Source organism: Bufo gargarizans, chromosome 3 (assembly GCF_014858855.1).
Source record: "Bufo gargarizans isolate SCDJY-AF-19 chromosome 3, ASM1485885v1, whole genome shotgun sequence".
Classification (NCBI taxonomy): domain Eukaryota; kingdom Metazoa; phylum Chordata; class Amphibia; order Anura; family Bufonidae; genus Bufo; species Bufo gargarizans.
Window position 1 is genome coordinate 346,868,804 of NC_058082.1, and position 24,347 is coordinate 346,893,150.

Sequence of the window (24,347 nt, forward strand, 5' to 3'; positions counted from 1 at the left end):
TGATCTAACCTGTCAGATGAATGTTGTAAATAACAAAAAATAAAAACTGTGCCAAAACAGCTATTTCTTGTTACCTTGCCTCACAAAAAGTGTAATATAGAGCAACCAAAAATCTTATGTACCCTAAACTAGTACCAACAAAACTTCCACCCTATCCCGTAGTTTATAAAATGGGGTCAGTTTTTTGGAGTTTCTACTCTAGGGGTGCATCAGGGGGGCTTCAAATGGGACATGGTGTCAAAAAAACCAGTCCAGCAAAAACCGCATGGCATTCCTTTCCTCCTGCGCCCTACCGTGTGCCCGTACAGCAGTTTAAGACCACATATGAGGTGTTTCTGTAAACTACAGAGTCCGGGCAATAAATATTGAGTTTTGTTTGGCTGTTAACCCTTGCTTTGTTACTGGGAAAAAATGCATTAAAATGGAAAATTTGCCCAAAAATTGAATTTCTGAAATTTCATCTCCATTTGCCAATAACTCTTGTGGAACACCTAAAGGGTTTGTAAAAACACCTAAAGGTTTGTAAAATCAGTATTGAATACCTTGAGGGGTGTAGTTTCTTAGATGGGGGTCAGTTTTTTGGAGTTTCTACTCTAGGGGTGCATCAGGGGGGCTTCAAATGGGACATTGTGTAAAAAAAAAAAAAACAGTCCAGCAAAATCTTTTCTGCATTTCTGACAGTGATATACAAGCTTTAAATACTTTAATTATATACTGGTTTTAAAAAAAACACCCATTTTGGGCACGATAATACATTTGCGGCCTTTGCTGCATTTCTGACAGTCCAATACAAGCTGTGCATACTGCTGTTATATTTTGGGTTTAAAAAAAAAAAAAACATTTTGGGCAAGATAATACATTTGCAGCCTTTGTTGCATTTGTGACAGTCAAATGCAAACTTTAAATACTGCTGTTATATTCTGGTTTTAAAAAAACACAATTTTTTTGAAAGACCCTACATCTGGGGCCTTTGCTGCATTTGTCACAGTCAAATACTAGCGTTAGATACTGCTGTTATGTTCTGGTTTAAAAAAAAACACCCATTTTGGGCAAGATAATACATTTGCGGCCTTTGCTGCATTTCCTGCAGTCCAATACAAGTGTTAGATACTGCTGTTATATTCTCGGTTTAAAAAAACTTAAATTTTTTGAAAGATCCTACATCTGGGGCCTTTGCTGCATTTGTCACAGTGAACTACAAGCTTTAAATACTGCAATTGTATTCTGGATTTAAAAAAAACACCCATTTTTTGGCAAGACCCTACATTTGGGGCCTTTGCTGCATTTCTGACAGTGAAATACAAGCTTTAAAATACTGCAATTATATACTGGGTTTAAAAAAACACCCATTTTGGGCAAGATAATACATTTGCGGCCTTTGCTGCATTTCTGACAGTCCAATACAAGCCGTACATACTGCTGTTATATTCTGGTATTCAAAAAACACCCATTTTGGGCAAGATAATACATTTGCGGCCTTTGTTGCATTTGTGACAGTCAAATGCAAACTTTAAATACTGCTGTTATATTCTGGTTTTAAAAAAACACAATTTTTTTGAAAGACCCTACATCTGGGGCCTTTGCTGCATTTGTCACAGTCAAATACTAGCGTTAGATACTGCTGTTATGTTCTGGTTTAAAAAAAACACCCATTTTGGGCAAGATAATACATTTGCGGCCTTTGCTGCATTTCCTGCAGTCCAATACAAGTGTTAGATACTGCTGTTATATTCTCGGTTTAAAAAAACTTAAATTTTTTGAAAGATCCTACATCTGGGGCCTTTGCTGCATTTGTCACAGTGAACTACAAGCTTTAAATACTGCAATTGTATTCTGGATTTAAAAAAAACACCCATTTTTTGGCAAGACCCTACATTTGGGGCCTTTGCTGCATTTCTGACAGTGAAATACAAGCTTTAAAATACTGCAATTATATACTGGGTTTAAAAAAACACCCATTTTGGGCAAGATAATACATTTGCGGCCTTTGCTGCATTTCTGACAGTCCAATACAAGCCGTACATACTGCTGTTATATTCTGGTATTCAAAAAACACCCATTTTGGGCAAGATAATACATTTGCGGCCTTTGTTGCATTTGTGACAGTCAAATGCAAACTTTAAATACTGCTGTTATATTCTGGTTTTAAAAAAACACAAATGTTTTTGAAAGACCCTACATCTGGGGCCTTTGCTGCATTTGTCACAGTGAAATACAAGCTTTAAATACTGCAATTATTATATACTGGGTTTAAAAAAACAACCATTTTGGGCAAGACCCAAATTTTGGGCCTTTGCTGCATTTGTCACAGTCAAATACAACCAGTCAATACTGCAGTTAAATTGTTGGTTGAGAATTTAACATATTTTGCGACCGTGAAGTAATTGTATAAAATTCGCCTGTCACACTGTTGTGTGACCTCAAGAAATCTTTCCTCTTTATGACACTGGCATTGCCTTACTCTCAGTGAACTTAAGTGTTGACTATTGGCGGTTACATTATCGCCTGACATAAACCATCTGTTAGTTTGGTCGGTGAACGCAAAGAATGAGGAGCGCATCAAATAAGGGACGTGGCCCCGGTCGTGGTGCTGCTGGTGGAGCTCCTGTTGCAGGGAGAGGACGTGGTCGATCTGTGCCAGCTACACGCACAAGTGAAACACCTTCCTCAGGTGCGAGTAGGCGACAGAACCTTCAGCGTTATTTGGTAGGGCCGAATGCGGCTCTACGAATGGTGAGGCCAGAACAAGTACAGGCGATAGTAGATTGGGTTGCTGACAGTGCCTCCAATTCCTTCACATTGTCTCCCACCCAGTCTCCTGCTGAAAGATCAGAGTTGGCACCTGCAGCCCACGTCCATCAGTCCTTCACCTCACCCCCTTGCAAATCAGCCAAGCAGTCTGAGCCCCAAGTCATGGAGCAGTCTCTTCTGCTTTTTGATGACTCTGCTAGCAGGGTTTCCCAGGGCCATCCACATAGCCCTGCCCCAGAAGTGGAAGAGATGCCCAACCAGTTATGTTTTAGGATAAGTACATGGGAGGACCACCGCAGCACGTTTCGGATGATGACGAAACACAGGTGCCAACTGCTGTGGCTTTCTGCAGGGTGCAGACCGACAAGGAGGGCAGGGGTGAAGACTGGGTGGAACATAATGTGGAGGACGATGAGGTCCTCCACCCCACATGGAATCAAGGTCATGTGAGTGACCTGTGTAGTTCGGAGGAAGAGGCGGTGGTCGCACAGAGCCACCAGCACAGCAGAAGAGGGAGCAGGGTGCAAAAGCGGTGCAGCTGTCCCCTAGACAGTACGCCTGCTACTGCCCACCACAGCAAGGGACCGAGCACACCAAAGCCAGCTCCAAGGAGTTCCCTTGCATGGCAGTTCTTCAGACAATGTGCTGATGAGAAGACTAGAGTGGTTTGCACGCTGTGCAATCAGAGCCTGAAGCGAGGCATAAACGTTGTCAACCTGAGCACAACCTGCATGACCAGGCATCTAAGTGCAAAGCACGAGCTGCAGTGGCGTAGACACCTCAAAAACAAAGAAAAGTATCTGGCTCCTCCTGCTTCCTCTTCTGCTACAGTCTCTGCCTCTTCATCCACCTCTGGAGTGACAGTGGCACCTGTCACCCCGCAAACAGAGGATCTGCCAGCAACGCCACCACCTGGGTCACCAAGCATCTCCACAGTGTCCCATGGAAGCGTTCAACTCTTTCTATCCCAAACACTGGAGCGAAATAGGAAGTACCCCCCTACCCACCCACAATCCCTGGCCCTGAATGCCAGCATTTCAAAATTACTGGCCTTTGAAATGCTGTCATTCTGTCTGGTGGAGACGGAGAGTTTTAAAAGCCTTATGGCGGCTGCTTCACAGTACTTCTTAACCGTAGTGAGACCTCAGCACACGTCTAATTGAATGGCTTTTGTGGGTGCTCGTCTCCTGATAGCCTCCTTCCACCCGCAGAGTGAAATAGTAGCTTTAAATAAGTTTTTCAGAGACAGCACACCAATGTAGCTTTATATTCAACCTTTATTTACCAGTGGTATATTCTTAAGACATTTATTGCTATGTGCAACGTTTCGGGCCCATTCGGTGCCCTTTGTCAAGCTATAAATGCAAAGATAAACACAGGACAGTACAATAAAAAAGAGGGAAATACATATACACATCAGTGGAATTTCATATACATATCAATTCACATGAAATATTTCATATTATTACTCCTTGACAGGTGAAAAATTCATCCATGATTCAACTGTTATTTCAATAATTAAATAATTCATATCATCCAAGGGAGCCGTAGCTAACATGAAAGTACTGATTTTATATCAATTAAATGCCTAATTCATGATTTGATGGTAGACACCGCTGTGGACAATGGTTCCTCTATGGATCAACAGATGCATGAAGCCCTGGCGTCAGTAAATTCTTCATTTGAAAAAGAGAGCGGTGGTGTACTAGCATCAAAAGTGACTTGATTGGGATGTCAATGAGGAGGCATGTTAAAAGCATATCATTTAGACACATGATTCTACATTGATTTAGACACATGATTTGATGGTGGGCACCGCCGTGGACATCTGTCTCTCTATGGTTAAATATACACATGAGGCACCGGCGTCAATCAATTCATTGGAAGGGGGAGTGGTAGTGCACCAGCATCAAAAGTAGCATGCTCAAAGTACAGTTCATGAAAAGTAATGGTTAAGACATGATTTAAAGAGAACATGATTAAAACAGAGAGCCCGAGGAGCCTGATTAGGGTAGAGAGATCAATATAAAAAGTAAAGGCAGGTTCAATATATAATTGTGGTGCGGCATAAGTTATCAGAAGCGACCTGAGGGTCCATGATTATGGAGGTCGCCCAAGTTATATTGTCACACAATGCACCCTTATATTCACCCTGGGGAAGGGGGTGGCGTTCACAATGTCATGTGAGAAAGTAAGAACCCGTGGCACGTATGAGGACTTTGAAAACATCTAGTAGCAGCGCATGATGAACAAACACAAGTAGTAGCAGCGTGTGATTAACCCAATATGAGTCTCAGCATATGATAAGCGAACACAAGTGGTAGCAGCGTATAATGAACCCAATATGAGTCTACATTTTGGAGCATTGTCTCATACCTGGATGGCCGGTCTGCGTGTTTCCACGGCGTGCGGTATATGCGGTGCACGCCATGGTGTTTTTATTTGGAGCCCAAGCCGGACATCCGGCGGTTGTCGGCATGTGTGAGGGGCGGGTCTGCATGGCGTAGCCGGCCCGTGTGTGGGGGGGGGGGGCTTGCGGTGAGCAAGGACCTGGCGCATGCGCATTGCTATCCTGTGTCCGTGGCGCCATCTTTGTTTCTGGCATTCAAATGGGAGGAAGGGCTGGCGTCTGCCAAGTGGTGTCTTGGAGTCCCCTACTGCCATTTTAAGGTCCTGGCATAAGAGAGTGCTATATACACTATAGTAGGGATGTGATCATGTGTATATTCTGATGGGGGAGTTGGCATGATACAGTCTCAAAGGTGCCACGGGTTTTTGCATATCAAATATATACAATTGTCATCTCTATAACTACGTCTATAGGCATACTATACCCAATGGTAGCGATACATTAGTTGGACTATGAAGGTTTGGTGAAGGGTGGTCTATAGTGGACGTTCTACGTGGGCCCATAGGGATACGTTGTGAGGGAAGAGCCTATTGGAGAGAAATGTGGAAAAGGCATATAAGTGCCCAGCCGCCACTACTTTTCCAGGCAAGCCTTCCCTTCCCTGCACAACCAAGTGGGGGACAAAATCAGGTGTGCACTGCGCAACGCCATCTGTGGCAAGGTCCACCTAACTACGGATACATGGACCAGTAAGCACGGTCAGGGACGTTATATCTCCCTAACAGCACACTGGGTAAATGCAGCGGCGGCTGAGCCTGAGGCGGATAGCAGTTTGGCGCATGTCCTTCCACCACCGAGGATTGCAGGGCACTTCAGTTTTCCTCCTGTTGCTTCCTCCTCCTACTACGCTTCCTCATCCTCTACCGACTCCTCATCCGGTCAGCGTAACACCTTCACCACCAACTTCAGCACAGCCAGGGGTAAACGACAGCAGGCAGTTTTAAAACTTATCTGTTTGGGGGACAAACCCCACACCGCGCAGGAGCTGTGGACGGGCCTTGAACAACAGACCGATGACTGGTTGGTGCCAGTGAGCCTCAAGCCCGGCCTGGTGGTGTGCGATAATGGGCGAAATCTCGTAGCAGCTCTGGGACCAGCCGGTTTGACGCACATCCCTTGCCTGGCGCATGTGCTGAATTTGGTGGTGCAGAGGTTCCTTAAAAATTACCCCAATATGTCAGAGCTGCTACAGAAAGTGCGCGCTTTCGGCATTCTCACCCTGCTGCTGCTCGCCTGTCAGCACTGCAGCGCAACTTCGGCCTTCCCGCTCACCGCCTCATATGCGACATGACCACAAGGTGGAACTCCACCTTGCACATGCTGGCCAGACTGTGCGAGCAGCAGCAGGCGATAGTGGAGTTTCAGCTGCAGCACGCAAGGGTGAGTCGCTCTGCGAACAGCACCACTTCACCACCAATGAGTAGGCCTCCGTGCGACACCTGTGTGCCGTGTTACGCTGTTTCGAGTACTCCACCAACATGACCAGTGCCGATGACGCCGTTCTCAGTGTTACTATCCCACTTCTATGCCTCCTTGAAAAAACGCTTTGAGCGATGATGGAAGAGGATGTGGAGGAGGAGGAAGAGGGATTATTTCATAGGGTTTCAGGTCAGTCATTCACAAGTGGCTCAGAGGGTGGTTTCCTGCACCCACAAACGGCAGGTACACAATTGTCGAGCCAGGGCACCGTTCTGGAGGATGATGAGGAGATGGAGGAGGAGGAACCGTGTTCACAGCAGGGTGGCACCCAAACCAGCTCATGGCCATCATTGGTGCGTGGCTGGAGGGATACAGAGGACACAGACGATACACCTCCAACAGAAGACAGCTTGGCGTTGCCTCTGGGCAGCCTGGCACACATGAGCGATTACATGTTGCAGTGTCTCCACAACAACCGCCGAGTTGCCCACATTCTAACTTGTGCTGATTACTGGGTGGCCACGCTGCTGGATCCCCGTTACAAGGACAACGTACCGTCCTTAGTTCCATCACTGGAGCGTGATCGTAAGATGCGCTAGTACAAGCAAACGCTGGTAGACGCGCTGCTGATGGCATTCCCACCTGACAGCGGGGGCACAGTGGAAGCGCAATGCGAAGGCAGAGGAGGAGGAAGAGGTCGCCAATGCAGCTGAGGCACCACCAGCACCTCAGAAGGCAGGGTTAGCATGGCTGAAATGTGGAAAAGCTTTGTCAGCACGCCACAACAACTAGCACCACCAGCTGATATGGAACGTCTTAGCAGGAGGCAGCATTTCAGCAACATAGTATGTGTAGGCATGTGCACACATACTGCTCCTACAACTTCTGGGTCTCCAAATTGGGCACATGGCCTGAGCTTGCCCTTTACACCTTGGAGGTGCTGGCCTGCCCTGCAGCCAGTGTATTGTCTTAACGTGTGTTTAGCATGACTGGAGGGGGTTATCACAGGTTATATTTCCCAATGTTTTGGGGTGTACCCTAATTTAAACAAAAAAATAAATAAAAATTAAAACCGAAATGGGGGCGGGATGACGTGAGTGAGCGCGTCTCGATCCTCCCCAGTGCTGGTCTCTCCCCTCCAGGCTAATGCTGACCAGCTGAAGCCAAACAGCTGATGCCAAGACTCGTGCTCTGAGATGCTGAATCTTACCTGGTCTGGCCGCTGATCGCTTCTCCTGTTGCTGCCGTGTGCTGCTGCTGCTTCTCTCGTCCTGCTCTGGGTGTTCTGTCTCTCGGCCGTGCTTCCTTGCCTCCTCGCCTGCCCCGCTCCTCTGCCTGCTGTCTGCCGTTCGGCGCTTCTTGTCTGCCGTCCTCGCTGTGGCTGCTCTGCTTGGGCCCTTGACTGGCTCTGATTGATGGGCTCTGCTGGTGCTGCCCTGCCTGCTGTCTTCCTCTCCCTGTGGTCGAACTGCTTTGCTCGCCTGGTTTCACCCTGCTGCTTTCTGCGGATGCTGGACTGTCACTCTGCCGGATATCTTGCTGCCGTTATACCTTACATCGCCGTCGCCCCTCTCCTCTGTTAGCCACAGCGTGCACTGGGACTAAGGCTCTGGACATCACACTCTGGTCACGTGAGAAATAAGTATTCCATTTTATTCAGTCTACACTTGCAGTACTGCTGATTCCTATGCTATTGGTGAAGAGAGGGGTTAGTAGTGTACATGGCAGCAAAGAGGGTGTAGTGCATTGCCGAAACTTTGCGTTACGCAAAAAAAAAAAAAAGGCAGAATCAAAAGAAATATAAAGGAGAGTACAAAGTAAAAGAAAAGACAGAGGCGAGGATATAGGGGAGGCAGGGGGGGAAAGAAAAAAAAAAAAAAACAGGGGAAAAAGCTGTGGCAAATCAAGGGAGGAAGGAAGGAGAGGAAAAAAAAAAAAAAAGGCAATAGAAAAAAAAAATGGGGAAATCTTGGGAGAATGGCCCCAAAACGACGCTCAGTTGATTCCTCTGCAATTAAGCCTGGGGCAAAGACCCCAGAGAACAAAATCGACAAGTTTTTGAAGTCGCCCTTTCTAAATGATAAAAATCCTGCTAAAATCAAACTCCCTGCTAAGACGAAAAAATCCGCTAAAACCTCCCAAAACGATGAACTCTCCCAGGATGGTCTAGAGGTTGCAGACCAGGAGGTAGGCGAGGAAAGCCTCTCTGCACAAATGCAAACCGAATACGACCCAGCTGTCTTGGACAGAATCCTAAGTGCTGTGGAAAATAATGGCACTTTAGTGCAAGGAATGTCCATTCAATTGGGGTCAGTGCAGAGCGATATCTCATTAATAAGAGAAGATCTAGCAAAGATTCGGGATCGAGTCCATAGCATGGAAAAATCCGTTGACTCTCTGCAAACTGACATGGGCATATTAAAATCCAAAACTTCGCTTCTTGCTTCAGAAAATCAAGCACTTCAAAACAAGATAGAGGACTTAGAAAATAGAACAAGGCGCAACAACGTTCGTATAATCGGTTTCCCAGAAGGAGTTGAAGGCCGTCATCTAGAGGAACAACTTAAAGACGTGCTTATGAACAGCTTTGGCAGCGATAACTTTTCCTCTATGTTTCAAATAGAAAGAGCCCACCGAATTCCGGGAGGGAAACCTATCCCAGGGAGACCGCCGCGTGCAGTCTTAGGCTACTTTCACACTAGCGTTCGGGCGGATCCGTTCTGAACGGATCCGCTCATAATAATGCAGACGGAGGCTCCGTTCAGAACGGATCCGTCTGCATTATTTTAGCATATAAAAGCTAAGTGTGAAAATAGCCTCGTACGGATCCGTCCAGACTTTCAATGTAAAGTCAATGGGGGACGGATCCGCCTGAAGATTGAGCCACAGGGTGACATCTTCAAACGGATCCGTCCCCATTGACTTACATTGTAAGTCTGGACGGATCCACACGGATCCGCACGCCTCCGCACGGCCAGGCGGACACCCGAACGCTGCAAGCAGCGTTCAGCTGTCCGCCTGTCCGTGCGGAGGCGAGCGGAGCGGAGGCTGAACGCCGCCAGACTGATGCAGTCTGAGCGGATCCGCTCCATTCAGACTGCATCAGGGCTGGACGGCTGCGTTCGGGTCCGCTCGTGAGCTCCTTCAAACGGAGCTCACGAGCGGACCAGCGAACGCTAGTGTGAAAGGAGCCTTAATGAAATTATTACTGTCCGCGGATATAGATAGTATCTTAAGGAGAGCAAGAGAATGTGCACCTATTGAATATCAGGGTTCAAAACTGCTCTTCTTTCCTGACTTTGCGCGGCAGACTCAGGAAAGAAGAAGAAATTTTATAGAGCTAAAGAAACGCTTGGCGGTTAAGGAGATTAAATACTCCTTACAATACCCAGCGAAATTAAGAGTAATTCATAACGGGTCTTCCCTTTTTTTTGAGTCACCACAACAGGCATCAGACTGGATGGATCAGATGGGCATCTGAAATTGTGCTTCACTATGATTGGAGGGATAGGAGGGGGGGGGCCAGGCTGGGGGAGAACGGCCGGAGGTTAGAGGTTCGCTGACTAGTTCGGGCGGATCAAGAGAGGAGGGGGGGGGGGGGGGACCCACCTTGCAGGAATGGTCTTTTTTTTTTTTTTTTGTGAGAGATGTCCACTAGAATTGTAGCTTGGAACGTCAGAGGACTTGGGGAAAGAGTTAAAAGGCAAGCGATTATGGACGCATTAAAAAGATATCTTCCAGCAATTATCTGTATAGTAGAAACTCACCTGACTAGGGAAACCTTGTCCCGCCTGACAACGGGATGGCAGTCCCAATCGTATCATTCTACCTTCAGTGGCTCTTCCAGGGGTATTTCGGTTCTTATTCATAACTCCATAGATTTCACCCTTATAAAACCTCATATAGATGCCCAGGGCAGATTTATTTTCTTGCATGGCAAGCTTAATGGTGATAGTTATATTCTAGCCTTTTTCTATATACCTCCGCCATTTTCAATGTACCCACTGCTTCAGTTAATGCTCTTTTCTGAAAAGAGACCAGAATGCCGCTTAATCCTGATAGGGGATTTTAATGCGGTCATTGATCCTAATAAAGACAGATTTTCACTTGATGTGGAAAAGGGGAGGTATCCTTGTAACTCCCCGCTGCCTCAATTCTGCTCTGAGGTGGGAGTGGTGGATATATGGGAACATCTTGGTGGAGGAAAGAGAGTATACTCCTGTGTCAGTAGGGGGGGCAGAGCAATGTCTAGGATCGATCTAGCATTTACTAATGAGAGCAATCTGAGTAATATCTGCAAGATGCGATACGGAGTAAGAACAGTTTCGGACCATTCACCCCTACTGGTTGAGGTTCGCAGCGGGAAGAATAAGGATACTAGGGGGCTAGGATTTAAGTTAAATCCATATTGGCTCACTATTCTGGACAATCTGCAGACGATTAAACTACTGATATCCTCCTTTTGGGAGGTTAACCTTCCCTCTGCTAATATCAACACAGTATGGGATGCCTTGAAAGCATATTTAAGGGGGGTCTTTATAAGTGAGATTGCCGCAGTAAAGAGAACATTTAGAAAGAAAGAGGAGGAACTGGGTAAGATCGCTGCACTCACAGCTGAGCGATACGCTAGCCATCCCACTGAGCATAATAGGCAAGAGATGCAGAAGGCTAGTTGCTCCTTGGAGAAATATGTAACAGAGAAAGCAAATCATAGGGTATTCTTCAAGGGGCTCAATTATTTCATCGAGTCTGGACGTCCGGGCAAGCTTCTAGCTAGAATAATTTCGCAACAAGATAAGAAAAAACAATCTATCATCTCAATTCGTAATGTAGAGGGCGAAACCATAACAGATCCAGAGGGAATTGGGAATATTTTTCTACAATATTTTGCTCAGATATATAGATCTTCCCCTGGACTGTCGTCTGAACTGGTGATGCGGTTCCTCGAGAAAATTCCACTTTCTACGTTAAATGAAACTCAAAAAGAATATCTGGAGGAGGAGCTCTCTCTTGCTGAGTTGCAGGAGGCCCTTGGGTCTGTCTCGGGGAACTCATCGCCAGGAACAGACGGCCTTCCATATGAGGTCTATCGCAAGCATAGTGAGGTGATCCTCCCCCAGCTGCTGGAGGTTTTCTCCCAAGCAGCACAGGGAGGGAGATTACCACACTCTATGATGGAGGCCCTTATTGTTCTAATTCCAAAAAAGGATAAAGATCCGGCCGAATTGAGCTCCTATAGACCAATCTCCCTATTAAATACAGACGCTAAGTTACTATCAAAAGTCCTGGCTAGGAGGCTCTCGCGCGTTATCCCTACGATTATTCATCCGGATCAAAACGGCTTTATGCCAAACAGGGGCACCCATCACAATTTGCATAGGCTATTTATGAATATTCAATCCCCGGGGCGCGGCGCCCGCTCCATCCTGTCGTTGGATGCTACTAAAGCCTTCGACAGGGTGGAGTGGATTTTTCTTTGGGAGGTAATGAAAAAAATGGGCTTTGGCCCAAAATTTATGGCAATGGTCCGGCTACTCTATAACTCCCCAGTCGCCAGGATTAGGATCAATGATTTGATGACAGAGAGCTTTATTCTGGGAAGAGGCACCCGCCAAGGCTGTCCCCTTTGTCCCCTTTCTCCCCTTTTATTTAATATTTATATCGAACCCTTAGTGGCCATGATACGACATGATCCGGAGGTGGCCGGTTTTGGCATAATGGGGAAGCATGACCGTGTGTCCCTCTACGCAGATGACATTCTGGTTTTTATTCATCAAACAAATACCACCCTCCCTCGCATAATGGATCTGGTCGGTCACTTTTCCGACATATCCGGACTTGAGATCAATTGGGAGAAGACAGTACTTCTCCCGATAGACGAGCTGCGAGGCGAATTAAATAATCAGATAACGATCTCTGATTCAATAAAGTACCTGGGGATAATAATTTCCGCTAAACCTCAGGAATATCTACAGCTTAACCTGTTCCCCTTGCTGATGAAGTTGAGAGCAAAAATTAAGATATGGCAGAAAATTCTGCAAGCAAGAGGGGATAGAATTTCATTAATAAAAATGGTAGTGCTGCCCCAGGTTCTTTATGTCCTGCGCAACTCGCCTATATGGATTACAGACAAGCATTTCAGATTGATAGAGCGGATGCTTAATGACTTACTATGGGGGAGGAAGCGTGTGAGACTGAAGGCACTTTATTTTTCCATGCCCTATAGGCGGGGAGGTCTTAATCTCCCATATTTTAGGGGTTATTTTGTTGCCTCCCAACTCTGCCTTTTTAGTGACTGGGAAAATAGTCCTTTCTGCAGTAAAGTGGTGAAGGAGGCAGGTTTTTCTGATTTCTTCACTGTACTGGAATCCGATTGCCTATTAAATATACCGAGCGGGTACACACTTTTCTGCAGAATGGCTATAAAAACCTGGTCGGTTATAAGGGCTTGGTGCGCAGTTAAGGCATCGCTTATCTGCACCCCATTATGGCACAATCCGAAACTTCTTAATCTAAACGACTTAAGTGGCAGTCAGTACTGGAGGACTAAAAATGTGCAGTACTTACATCAAGTAGTCAGCAGTGGACAAATTCTGCCCCTTATGGAACTAAGGGCAAAATTAGGTGAGGTGGCCTGGTTCGCATATTTTCAATTGAGGTCAGCACTCTTTAGCACTTTGAACAGTCACCTTTTTATTATAGACACTCCTTTATTTTTACAGGATTTAATTTGTAAGAAAACTGCCACGAGAATTAAACTATTTTACTGTTACAGACACTTAATGGATAATTTTTTTCGGGATGTTCTTTCTCCAGGACAGAGAGCCTGGTCTTCTCTTCTTTCAGAGGAGGGTCCCCCAAACTGGGAGAACATAGGGGAAAGCTTAAAATTGGTTTCACACAATTCTAATCACATTGTTGTTCAATTTAATATTCTGCACAAAATTTATGCGACACCTATATGGCTATACAGAAGAGGACTCCGGACCTCCTCTGACTGCCCCCGCTGCGGCGATCCCGGGGCAGATCATTTACATCTGTTCTGGGACTGCCCAATGGTGAGGAGGTACTGGAGCCTGGTCCAAAAAAATCTGACGCGTAAACTTAAAATTGTTGTTCCTCTGTCTCCTAGGATATGGGTCCTGGGAGATTTATCTGAGGTCAATCATCAACCCATAAAAAGTCACTTGTTGATCAAGGTGATGTTCTTGGCGCGAGGCTTCTGATTTCTAGATCCTGGTTTTGCTCTTCTGCCCCAGATTGCAAGAACTGGCTGGGTTTGGTGGAGAAAGTGAAAAGCTATGAGAGGATCCTGTACAAACAAAGAGGATCCTACTCAAAGTGGAATAGTCTATGGAAAGATTGGGACACGGCTAATTAATTAGGATTAGAGATGGGGAAAATGCTATCTGTCTGGCTTTTCAGCATTTATTCCATAGTTGTAGAATGTGAAGGTTCAAATGTCGACACTATTATGTATATTCGTATGAAATTATTGTTAACCACGTTCACAGATTAGAATTGGCGGACTTATGGATTTTATAATGTTAATTATGTAATATGTATTTAAGTTTTTGTATCACAATAAATAAAATTTAATTATAAAAAAAAAAAAATATTAAGGGACACTATAGTCACCAGAACCACAACATGTCTCTGCAAGCTTTTTTTTATGTAATTTTTCCAGAAAAAAAGGCAGTATTTACATTACAGCCAAGGAACACCTCTAGTAGCCACTCATCATTAATAAAGTTTACTACGCTAAAAAAAACTAAAAAAAAAACTAAAACCAGTGTTGGCTACCTCCTCCTCCTCCACTGCTGCTTTCGCCTACACCGCCACCTCCTACTCCATATGGACCTCGTCCTCCTAGATCAAGATTATAATTTTTTTTTTTTTAATGTATTTTATGTTATTTTAAGTCATTTCCCTATCCACATTTGTTTGTAGAGCATTTGTCATGCTCTTAACCACATTTTGCAGCCCTCTAGCCCTTTCCATTACCTTTTTAGAGCCATTTTAGTGCTCCAAAGTTCGGGTCCCCATTGACTTCAATGAGGTTTGGGGTCAAGTTCAGGCCTCGAACTCAAACTTTTTTGTGAAGTTCGGCCGAACCCGAACATCCAGGTGTCTGCTCAACTCTAATCTTTTGTCTCATTTTCTTACATCACAGAAACCTGACATTTTAACAGGGGTGTGTAGACTTTTTATATCCACTGTATATATATAGAGAGAGAGAGAGGGATATTCATTACACACAGAGTGATCCATTTTTAAGTATTTATTTATTTTAATGTTGATTATAGCTTATAGTTGATGAAAACCCAAAAGTCAGTATCTTTTAAAATATTATATAACATTGATTCAGAATTATTTTTAATACAGAAATATTGGCCTTTTGCTTGTAAACCTTTTTCTAGCACATTTTTTCCTTCCAGTCAACTTTCCATTAATATGATTGGATACAGCACTCTGTGAACAGCCAGCTTCTTTAGCAGTTACAGTTTGTTGCCTACCCTCATAATTGAACCAGACTGAGGGCCCATTTAAAGGCTTAGGGAACCTTTTGAGTTGAATGGCTGATTAGAATGTGACACCATGAGTCTACAATATTGAACTTTCTCACAATATTCTAATTTTCTGAGATACAGAATTTTGGGGTTTTCATTAGCTGTAAGCCATAATCCTCAACATTAAAAGAAATAAACACTTGAAATAGAGCACTATGTGGGTAATGAATCTATATAATATATATTTCACCTTTTGAGTTGAATTACTGAAATAAATTAACTTGATGATATGCTCATTTATTGAGATACACTAGTATGTTAGAAGAGTAAGGCCTCTTTCACACAGGCGTCAGTTTTTTTGCCCGGATAAGAGCCGGGTGCGTTGTCATGCGTTGCACTCGTGTGAGAAAAATCGCGCATGTTTGGTACCCAAACCCGAACTTCTTCATAGAAGTTCGGGCTTGGGATTGATGTTCTGAAGATTGTATTATTTTCCCTTATAACATGGTTATAAGAGAAAATAATAGCATTCTGAATACAGAATGCATAGTAAACCAGCGCTAGAGGGGTTAAAATAAATAAATAATTTAACTCACCTTAGTCCACTTGATCGCGAAGCCCGGCATCTCCTTGTGTCTCCTCTGCGCTGAGCGGCTGAACAGGACCTGGGGTGAGCTGCTCCATTAAATACAGGTTAAGGACCTTCGATGACGTCACTCCAGTCATCACATGGTACGTCACATGATCTTTTACCATGGTGATTCACCATGGTAAAAGACCATGTGATGACCGGAGTGACGTCATCGAAGGTCCTTAAGCGATATTTAATGGAGCAGCTCACCCCAGGTCCTGTTCAGCCGCTCAGCGCAGAGGAGACACAAGGAGATGCCAGCTTCGCGATCAAGTGGACTAAGGTGAGTTAAATTTTTATTTTATTTTATTTTTTTTAACCCCTCTAGCGCTGGTTTACTATGCATTCTGTATTCAGAATGCTATTATTTTCCCTTATAACCATGTTATAAGGGAAAATAATAATGATCGGGTCTCCATCCCGATCGTCTCCTAGCAACCGTGCGTGCAAATCGCACGGCATCCGTACTTGCTTGCGGATGCCATTCGATTTTCACACACCCCATTCATTTCTATGGGGCCTGCGTCACGTTGAAATCGGACAATATAGAGCATGCTGCGATTTTAACTGAACGCACAAGTGATGCGTTAAAAACATCGCTCATGTGCACAGCCCCATAGAAATGAATGGGTCAGGATTTAGTGCGGGTGCCATACGTTCGCCGCACGGATCGCACCCGCACGGAAAACTCGCCCGTGTGAAAGGGGCCTAATAGTTTCATGCTGTTGTATTACTTTTCCATGCAAAACACCCTTTCAAACATTAGTTACATGGAAGATTAAGAGATTAAACACATCACATCAAATCTACCAAATGTACAGTACAGACCAAAAGTCTGAACACACCTTCTCATTCAAAGAGTTTTCTTTATTTCCATGACTATGAAAATTGTAGATTCACACTGAAGGCATCAAAACTATGAATTAACACATGTGGAATTATATACATAACAAAAAAGTGTGAAACAACTGAAAATATGTCATATTCTAAGTTCTTCAAAGTAGCCACCTTTTGCTTTCATTACTGCTTTGCACACTCTTGGCATTCTCTTGATGAGCTTTCAAGAGGTAGCCACCTGAAATGGTTATCACTTCATAGGTGTGCCCTGTCAGGTTTAATAAGTGGGATTTCTTGCCTTATAAATGGGGTTGGGACCATCAGTTGCGTTGTGGAGAAGTCAGGTGGATACACAGCTGATGGTCCTACTGAATAGACTGTTAGAATTTGTATTATGGCAAGAAAAAAGCAGCTAAGTAAAGAAAAACGAGTGGCCATCATTACTTTAAGAAATGAAGGTCAGTCAGTCCGAAAAATTGGGAAAACTTTGTGTGTCCCCCAAGTGCAGTCACAAAAACCATCAAGCGCTACAAAGAAACTGGCTCACATGCAGACTGCCCCAGGAAAGGAAGACCAAGAGTCACCTCTGCTGCGGAGGATAAGTTCATCCGAGTCGCAGGTTAACAGCAGCTCAGATTAGAGACCAGGTCAATGCGACACAGAGTTCTAGCAGCAGACACATCTCTAGAACCACTGTTAAGAGGAGACTGTGTGAATCAGGCCTTCATGGTAGAATATCTGCTAGGAAACCACTGCTAAGGACAGGCAACAAGCAGAAGAGACTTGTTTGGGCTAAAGAACACAAGGAATGGACATTAGACCAGTGGAAATCTGTGCTTTGGTCTGATGAGTCCAAATTTGAGATTTTTGGTTTCAACCACCATGTCTTTGTGCGACGCAGAAAAGGTGAACGGATGGACTCTACATGCCTGGTTCCCACCGTGAAGCATGGAGGAGGAGGTGTGATGGTGTGGGGGTGCTTTGCTGGTGACACTGTGGGGGATTTATTCAAAATTGAAGGCATACTGAACCAGCATGGCTACCACAGCATCTTGCAGCGGCATGCTATTCCATCCGGTTTGCGTTTAGTTGGACCATCATTTACTTTTCAACAGGACAATGACCCCAAACACACCTCCAGGCTGTGTAAGGGCTATTTGACCATGAAGGAGAGTGATGGGGTGCTGCGCCAGATGACCTGGTCTCCACAGCCGCCGGACCTGAACCCAATCGAGATGGTTTGGGGTGAGCTGGACCGCAGAGTGAAGGCAAAAGGGCCAACAAGTGCTAAGCATTTCTGGGAACTCCTTCAAGACTGTTGGAAGACCATTTCAGGTGACTACCTCTTGAAGCTCATCAAGAGAATGCCAAGAGTGTGCAAAGCCGTAATCAAAGCAAAAGGTGGCTACTTTGAAGAACCTAGAATATGACATATTTTCAGTTGTTTCACACTTTTTTGTTATGTATATAATTCCACGTGTTAATTCATAGTTTTGATGCCTTCAGTGTGAATCTACAATTTTCATAGTCATGAAAATAAAGAAAACTCTTTGAATGAGAAGGTGTGTCCAAACTTTTGGTCTGTACTGTACATTTTCATAGACCTATCGACAGCAAGCATAACTGTCCTTTCAGACTATAGGCTTCTGGAAATGCCATCATCTAGTTTGCTGAAAAGCATTCAGAGTAGCTGTTGTGATTTTATTTTAGGGATTGTTTCAGCTGTGTATTTATATTAATAAAATAATACCGTAATGCACAAGTGTTCACTTTCACAGATTAGATGATTATGAGAGTTATGATATTATTATTTATTATTATTATTATTATTATTATTTTTATTAGACCTACAAGGCTAATAGAGACAGAAGCATCTATAGCAGATTTGGGGTTCCAAGGGCCCAAAGTGCAGAATACATTTAGGGTTGCTTATTTTGCTTACTATTATAGGGATCTGAAAAACACAACTCTGGCGATTTTAGTATTTTCCAAAGCAAACTTCAATGTGCAGAACTCATCAGCATGCCAGAAAAATGTCAGATACCTATCTGTTATGTATCAAACTGCTGCATCTCCTAGGCTGTGGCTTCTAAGTCTCCTTATCAGTAGTCTAAAGTTGTCCAGGTGGCCACATCCATTAACTTGAAAAAATATTCAAAATTGTGACGATACACTGCAAATAAGAGCATTGCGGAGCCAACTTTGACTTTTTGAACACTGTATTGTGCATCCCTGTGTTGTAGTTCTCAGCACAGAGCCCTAGTTTGATGAAATTCTACTACTACATTCCACCATATAATCAGGCTGTCATGTAGGAGATGTCCATGACAAACATACAAATTCATAAACCTTGGGATGATACCCATTATTCCACTGCCAACTAAGGTTGCTTAGTTGCTTCGCACAACTTAGGTTCATAAAAAGCTTAGGCGCTTGTATGTGCTCACTAACTACATTACAAGGAATTAAAGGGAAAGAACTACTAAAATAAACCTTGCAACACACTTGCCCATTGTTTTTTTTACTCAACAAGTAAAGGACTCTGCCTCAGCAACAAGTCACACTTCTCATGCATATCTTGCTCCTCTTCCCTGCTACAGATAAATGGTACTTTATTACAGATAGATCATGCAGTTGCAAGATCACATAGGCAAAAATTCAGGATTTAGAATAAGTATTATAAGTAACAAGATAAGAAAAGTTAGTCCTTCGGTGAATGCAGAGTTGAATAAAAGATACATGTGAAGAGAACAGTCAGTGGGGTAACCAGGCAGTCCAGTAACATGCAGGGAAGGCTCAGCAGAGCCAAGTAAATAACTGGAATATTAGCGTTGAGTTCATTACTGTGGAATGGCAGAGTAGAATTGGTTACTCTAGAATAGCAGCGTCTTAATAAACAGACACAAGAGCAGGAGTGCAGATGCTGGAGCTAGGACATAGATGCAAGGGCTCGTGAAGGCACCCTTATAGCAAATTTTATTTATTTAATTAGAAACACTATTGCAGCAGAATTTAGAATCAGGGAAAACTTTAACTATTGTTTTGCTGGTGTGGAAAGGTGTGGCTAAGTAATGAAGACAGGAGGACATGAATATAGTGCAGTTGGGTTGCGGCCAGGATAGAAGAGATGAATTTGTAGAGCAGATTCGAACAAACCACCTAAGACATGCAGACAGCAGAGGAGAGGTGAGTAACCCAATTTGTAACATCCCCTGGTGCTCCTACTACTGGTTGCATAGCTGAATACGCCTATGGATTGTTACAATATTCAGATTTATTTTCTAAAAAAATTAAGTAATATTTCCTAGCACCAAGTTATTGGAATTTACTACAGCAGAATTACCATGTATAAACGTGTGCTCATTGTTATGTCGTGAATGATGGTTTTGAGATGGCAGATGGTTTCAATGACACTGAACACCATAACCAAATATTAAAGGGATTTTGTCACCTCTTTTTACCCTATAGAGATGCGGCCATGCTCGGCTAGGTTTTATTTAGGGGGAAAAATGATTTTATATATATGTAAATTAGCCTGGTGAGGAGCCCAAGGGGTTGTACTAACTATTCTGGAGCCCAGCCACACCCCCCTGTGAAGGAGCCCAGCAACGCCTGTAACCAATCTCCTCCTTGCTCACGAACTCAGATCGCCGTAATCTCGCGATGCGCAGTGCCGGCATAGTGTTCCTTCCCTGTGCTGGCATCAGCCTCAGGGAGGGAACTCCGCATGCGCGAGGTCGCGCATTGCGAGATTACGGCGATCTGACTTTGTGAGCAAGGAGGAGATTGCTGGTTACAGGCGTTGCTGGGCTCCTTCACAGAGGGCGTGGCTGGGCTCCAGAACGGTTAGTACAGCCCCTTGGGCTCCTTGCCAGGCTCATTTACATATCTATAAAATCATTTTTTTGTCCCCTAAATAAAACCACACAGCGCTATGGGACAGGTATATTGCGGACATGCTAGCAGCGATCTAGCTGTGCATGTCTGCATCTCTATAGAGTAAAAAGAGGTGACAGAATCCCTTTAAGTTGAAGCAGCGTCAGACAAATCAACATATTTATTATCAGCCAGTTTTCTGCCTGAGAGGTTTGGACGCTATAAACCATCTCTTTCTAGGCCCAAATTGATCAGTATTTTTGGGATTATCGGAAATAAACAATGACAAAGTAACTTCACTCTTGTTTTGACTTTTAGGTATAACTGTAGAAATGGAGGGTAAAGACCGAGTGAATCTGTCACTTCCTGGTTTCCAGGCTACATTACTGAAAGATGCTGTTGATTCAGGTAGATGATTGTACACACTAGTATTTGTTCAACTAGAGCATCGCCAGATCCCACCAAAATCAAAAGCTTTGCCAAAGTTTTATCTGTTATCTTTAAACATCCTGCTGGATGACTGCCCTTCAAGTTAAAGGGGTTTTCCGGGAGTCATCAATATCTGATGTTCAACACCTGCACCACCTCCGATCAGTTGTTTGAAGAGGCTGCTGCAGACTACTCACAGTACATCAAGCACAGTCCCATACATTGTGTAGTGGTTGTTCTTAATATTGCAGCCCAGGCCCAATCATTTCAATGGGACTGAGCTGCACATAGTCCATGTGACATTAACGTAGCTTAGGAACAGGCTGCAGCCTCTTCAGACAGATGATTGGCGGGAGCACTGGGAGAAATAAGATTTTGATGACCTATCCCAGGTCATCTTTAATTTACTCCTGGAAAAAATGGTTTAACTTAAAATTTCTCAGAAACTTTTTGCAATACCCAAGTTATCCATGAAGACACATTTTGTAGATGTACCATAAAACAAAAAGGCATCTGTATTAAAAAATCATCCACATCGACAAACATGTACAGTGGCATGCAGAAGTTGAAGATTAAATAATCTCCAAAAGGCATAAAGTAAAAGATGAAACACCCTTTTTTTTTATATTTTCATTAAAATCTTGGAGTAAAAAAAGGAAAGGAGTACCTTGCAAAAGTATGGGAACCCAACGAGATTTGAATGCTCAGATAATTTTGTCCGTGGTCTTAGACTAAATAGCCTGTTAGGGTTAAGGCTTGTTCATAATGGAAGGCCAGGTGGTGCAAATTTCAAAGTTTTTAAAATACCCAGACTCCTCTAACCTTGTCCCAAAAAACAGCAGCCATGCTTGACTGCAAAAGACATTGAGGAAGATTTATCAGACTCTAGAGTTCTGGTACATTGTTCTACTATACAGCAATACCTGCACAAATATGGCCTTCATGAAAGAGTCATCAGAAGAAAACCTCTCCTGTGTACTCAAAAATCAGTGTCAGAAATGTTCAAAAGAACTGATGCAAGCCTGATGCATTTTGGAAGCAAGTCCTGTGGACCGATGTGGTTAAAATAGAGCTCTTTGGTCACAATGAGCAAAGATGCGTTTGGAGAAAAAGGGCACAGAATTTCACGAAAAGAACATCCCTCCAACCGTTAAGCATGGGGGTGGATCAATCAAGCTTTGGGGTTGTGTTGCAGCCAAATGCATGGGCAACATTTCATGGGTACATGGAATAATAGAATCAATGAAATTGCAGTAAATTCTAGAAGCAAACATAACGGCAACTGTAAAAAAGCTGAAGTTGAAAAGGAGGATGGCTTTTACAAATGCATAATGATCCTAAACACAATAGACTACCTCAAAAGGGTCAAGCTGAAGGTTTTACCATGCCCCTCAGTCCCTTGTTCTGAACATCATTGAAGATCTGATCTCGAAAGAGCAGTGCATGCAAGATGGCCCATGAATCTCACAGAACTGGAAGGCTTTTGCAAGGAATAATGGATGAAAATCCCCCCAAACAAGAATTGAAAGACTCTTTGCTGGCTACAAAAAGCGATTACAAGCTGTGATACTTGCCAATAAGGGGTACTACTAGTTACTAACCATGCAGGGTGCCCAAAGTTTTGCTTTGGACCATTTTCCTTTTATGTCATTTTGAAAATGTAAAAGATAAAAAAAAAAAAGTGGTGTTTGCTTAAAATATAAAGGGAATGTGTCATCTTTACCGTTCTGCCTTTTGGAGATCTTCATCTTCAACTTGCTTAACTGTTGACAGTAACAGTAATTTTGACCAGGCGTGCCCAAACTTTTGCATGCCACTGTAGGAGCAAATAGCCACTGTCACTTCTGCATCCACAGTCTTCAGTATTACCTCCCCTCTTCATCTTAGATACTATATAAGAGTAGCAATATTTAATATAAAGCCCTGTAACCATTCAGTAGAGATTTCTATTAACAATCATGAAGTGGAGATTTTATCCCTTCTCTGTATCTGTATTTTAGAAAGTTTATATTCCGATGAGTACGTTTCTACTTTCTTTTCATTAAAGGGATTATGTCATCAGAATTTAGGCCTATAACCTAAACATATGGCGAGGTCCCTACTAATACACAGAATCCTAAAGTGACCTTATCAAATGCGCCTGTGGCTCTATAATCATATAAAACAGGTTTATATAACCTGTCACTCACGTCATAAATGTGTCCAAGGCGACGTCTCACGATGCAGGGTGCCCGGCTGCAGCCATCTCCTTTTGGTGCCCAGTGCCGCCTTCTGAATTGAAATCGCCGCCCTCCTTTTAATTAGATCCGCCTACCTCAGTCATCGCCACCTCTCTAACATCCGCTCTCCTCAGCCAGGCCGCTGCCAGGAGTCCGCACGGGCGCATCAGGTGATACCTAGTGTGCACGCGTGGGATTTGGCTGAGGAGAGCGGACGTTAGAGAGGCGGAGATGACTGAGGTAGGTGGATCTAATTAAAAGGAGGGCGGCGATTTCAATTCAGAAGGCGGCGCTGGGCACCGAAAGGAGATGGCTGCAGCCGGGCACCCTGCATTATGAGACGTCCCCTTGGACACATTTATGATGTGAGTGACAGGTTATATAAACCTGTTTTTATATGATTATAGAGCCACAGGCGCATTTGATAAGGTCACTTTAGGATTCTGTGTATTAGTAGGGACCTCGCCATATGTTTTAGCTTATAGGCCTAAATTCTGATGACAGAATCCCTTTAATGAAAGCTGTCATTATGTTGGTATTAATTGAAAAAGGACAGTTGAGTGCAATGTTGGGGGAAGTGGTTAATATTGACACCAGGATAACTGGTATGATCACAGGCAAGTCTATGTTTCAATGTGTGTCTCCAGTTGTGAGGGTATTCATTTCTCTGTATCCTCTCAGCGGCAGGCCGTCCACTTGTCTTGTTGCTGTTTAATGCCGGACCTCTGGATACTTCTTGGGCTCAGAACAGTACTGGTGTCCACGCTATCTTGGAGTGTTTTTTCCCTGCCCAAGCTGCAGGAACTGCACTTGCTAAAATCTTAGTAGGAAGAGAAGGAGCGAATCCAGCTGGCAGGCTTCCAGCCACATGGCCTGCGGGCATGGAACAGGTAAAGATCAATCAAATGGAAGTTGTTTGATAGTTTTATTGTGAAGATTCCATAACATGTTTTTTTCTGGGCAAGAGCATACATAATTTTTTTTCTGTCTCTAAGGTGCCAGCAATGGAGAACTACACCATGTATGGGCGGACATACCGCTATTATGGGAACCAGGTTCCTCTTTACCCCTTTGGATATGGACTTTCCTATACCACATTTCAGTACAGTGATTTGGTGGTGACCCCAAGCATCCTTCATATGTGTGAAACCCTTGATTTGTCCGTGCAGGTGAAAAATTCAGGTTTAAGAACTGGAGATGAGGTAAGAAGAAAGCAACCAACATCACACACTTCATAAAACATAGGTTTATATAATAAGGAACGT

The 24,347-nt window shown here is 43.8% G+C and overlaps 1 protein-coding gene across 3 annotated transcripts in view; it reads left to right on the plus strand.

Annotated features, from left to right (window-relative positions):
• The window catches only part of LOC122933124 (probable beta-D-xylosidase 5), a 51,536-nt gene that overhangs the window by 19,063 nt on the left and 8,126 nt on the right, over positions 1 to 24,347 (plus strand). For all 3 annotated transcript variants that reach the window (XM_044287916.1, XM_044287917.1, XM_044287915.1), the window contains exons 12-14: positions 20,753 to 20,842; positions 23,764 to 23,972; positions 24,078 to 24,284. In XM_044287916.1, coding sequence (XP_044143851.1) covers positions 20,753 to 20,842; positions 23,764 to 23,972; positions 24,078 to 24,284 — 506 coding nt within the window. The remainder of the gene's footprint in view (positions 1 to 20,752; positions 20,843 to 23,763; positions 23,973 to 24,077; positions 24,285 to 24,347) is intronic.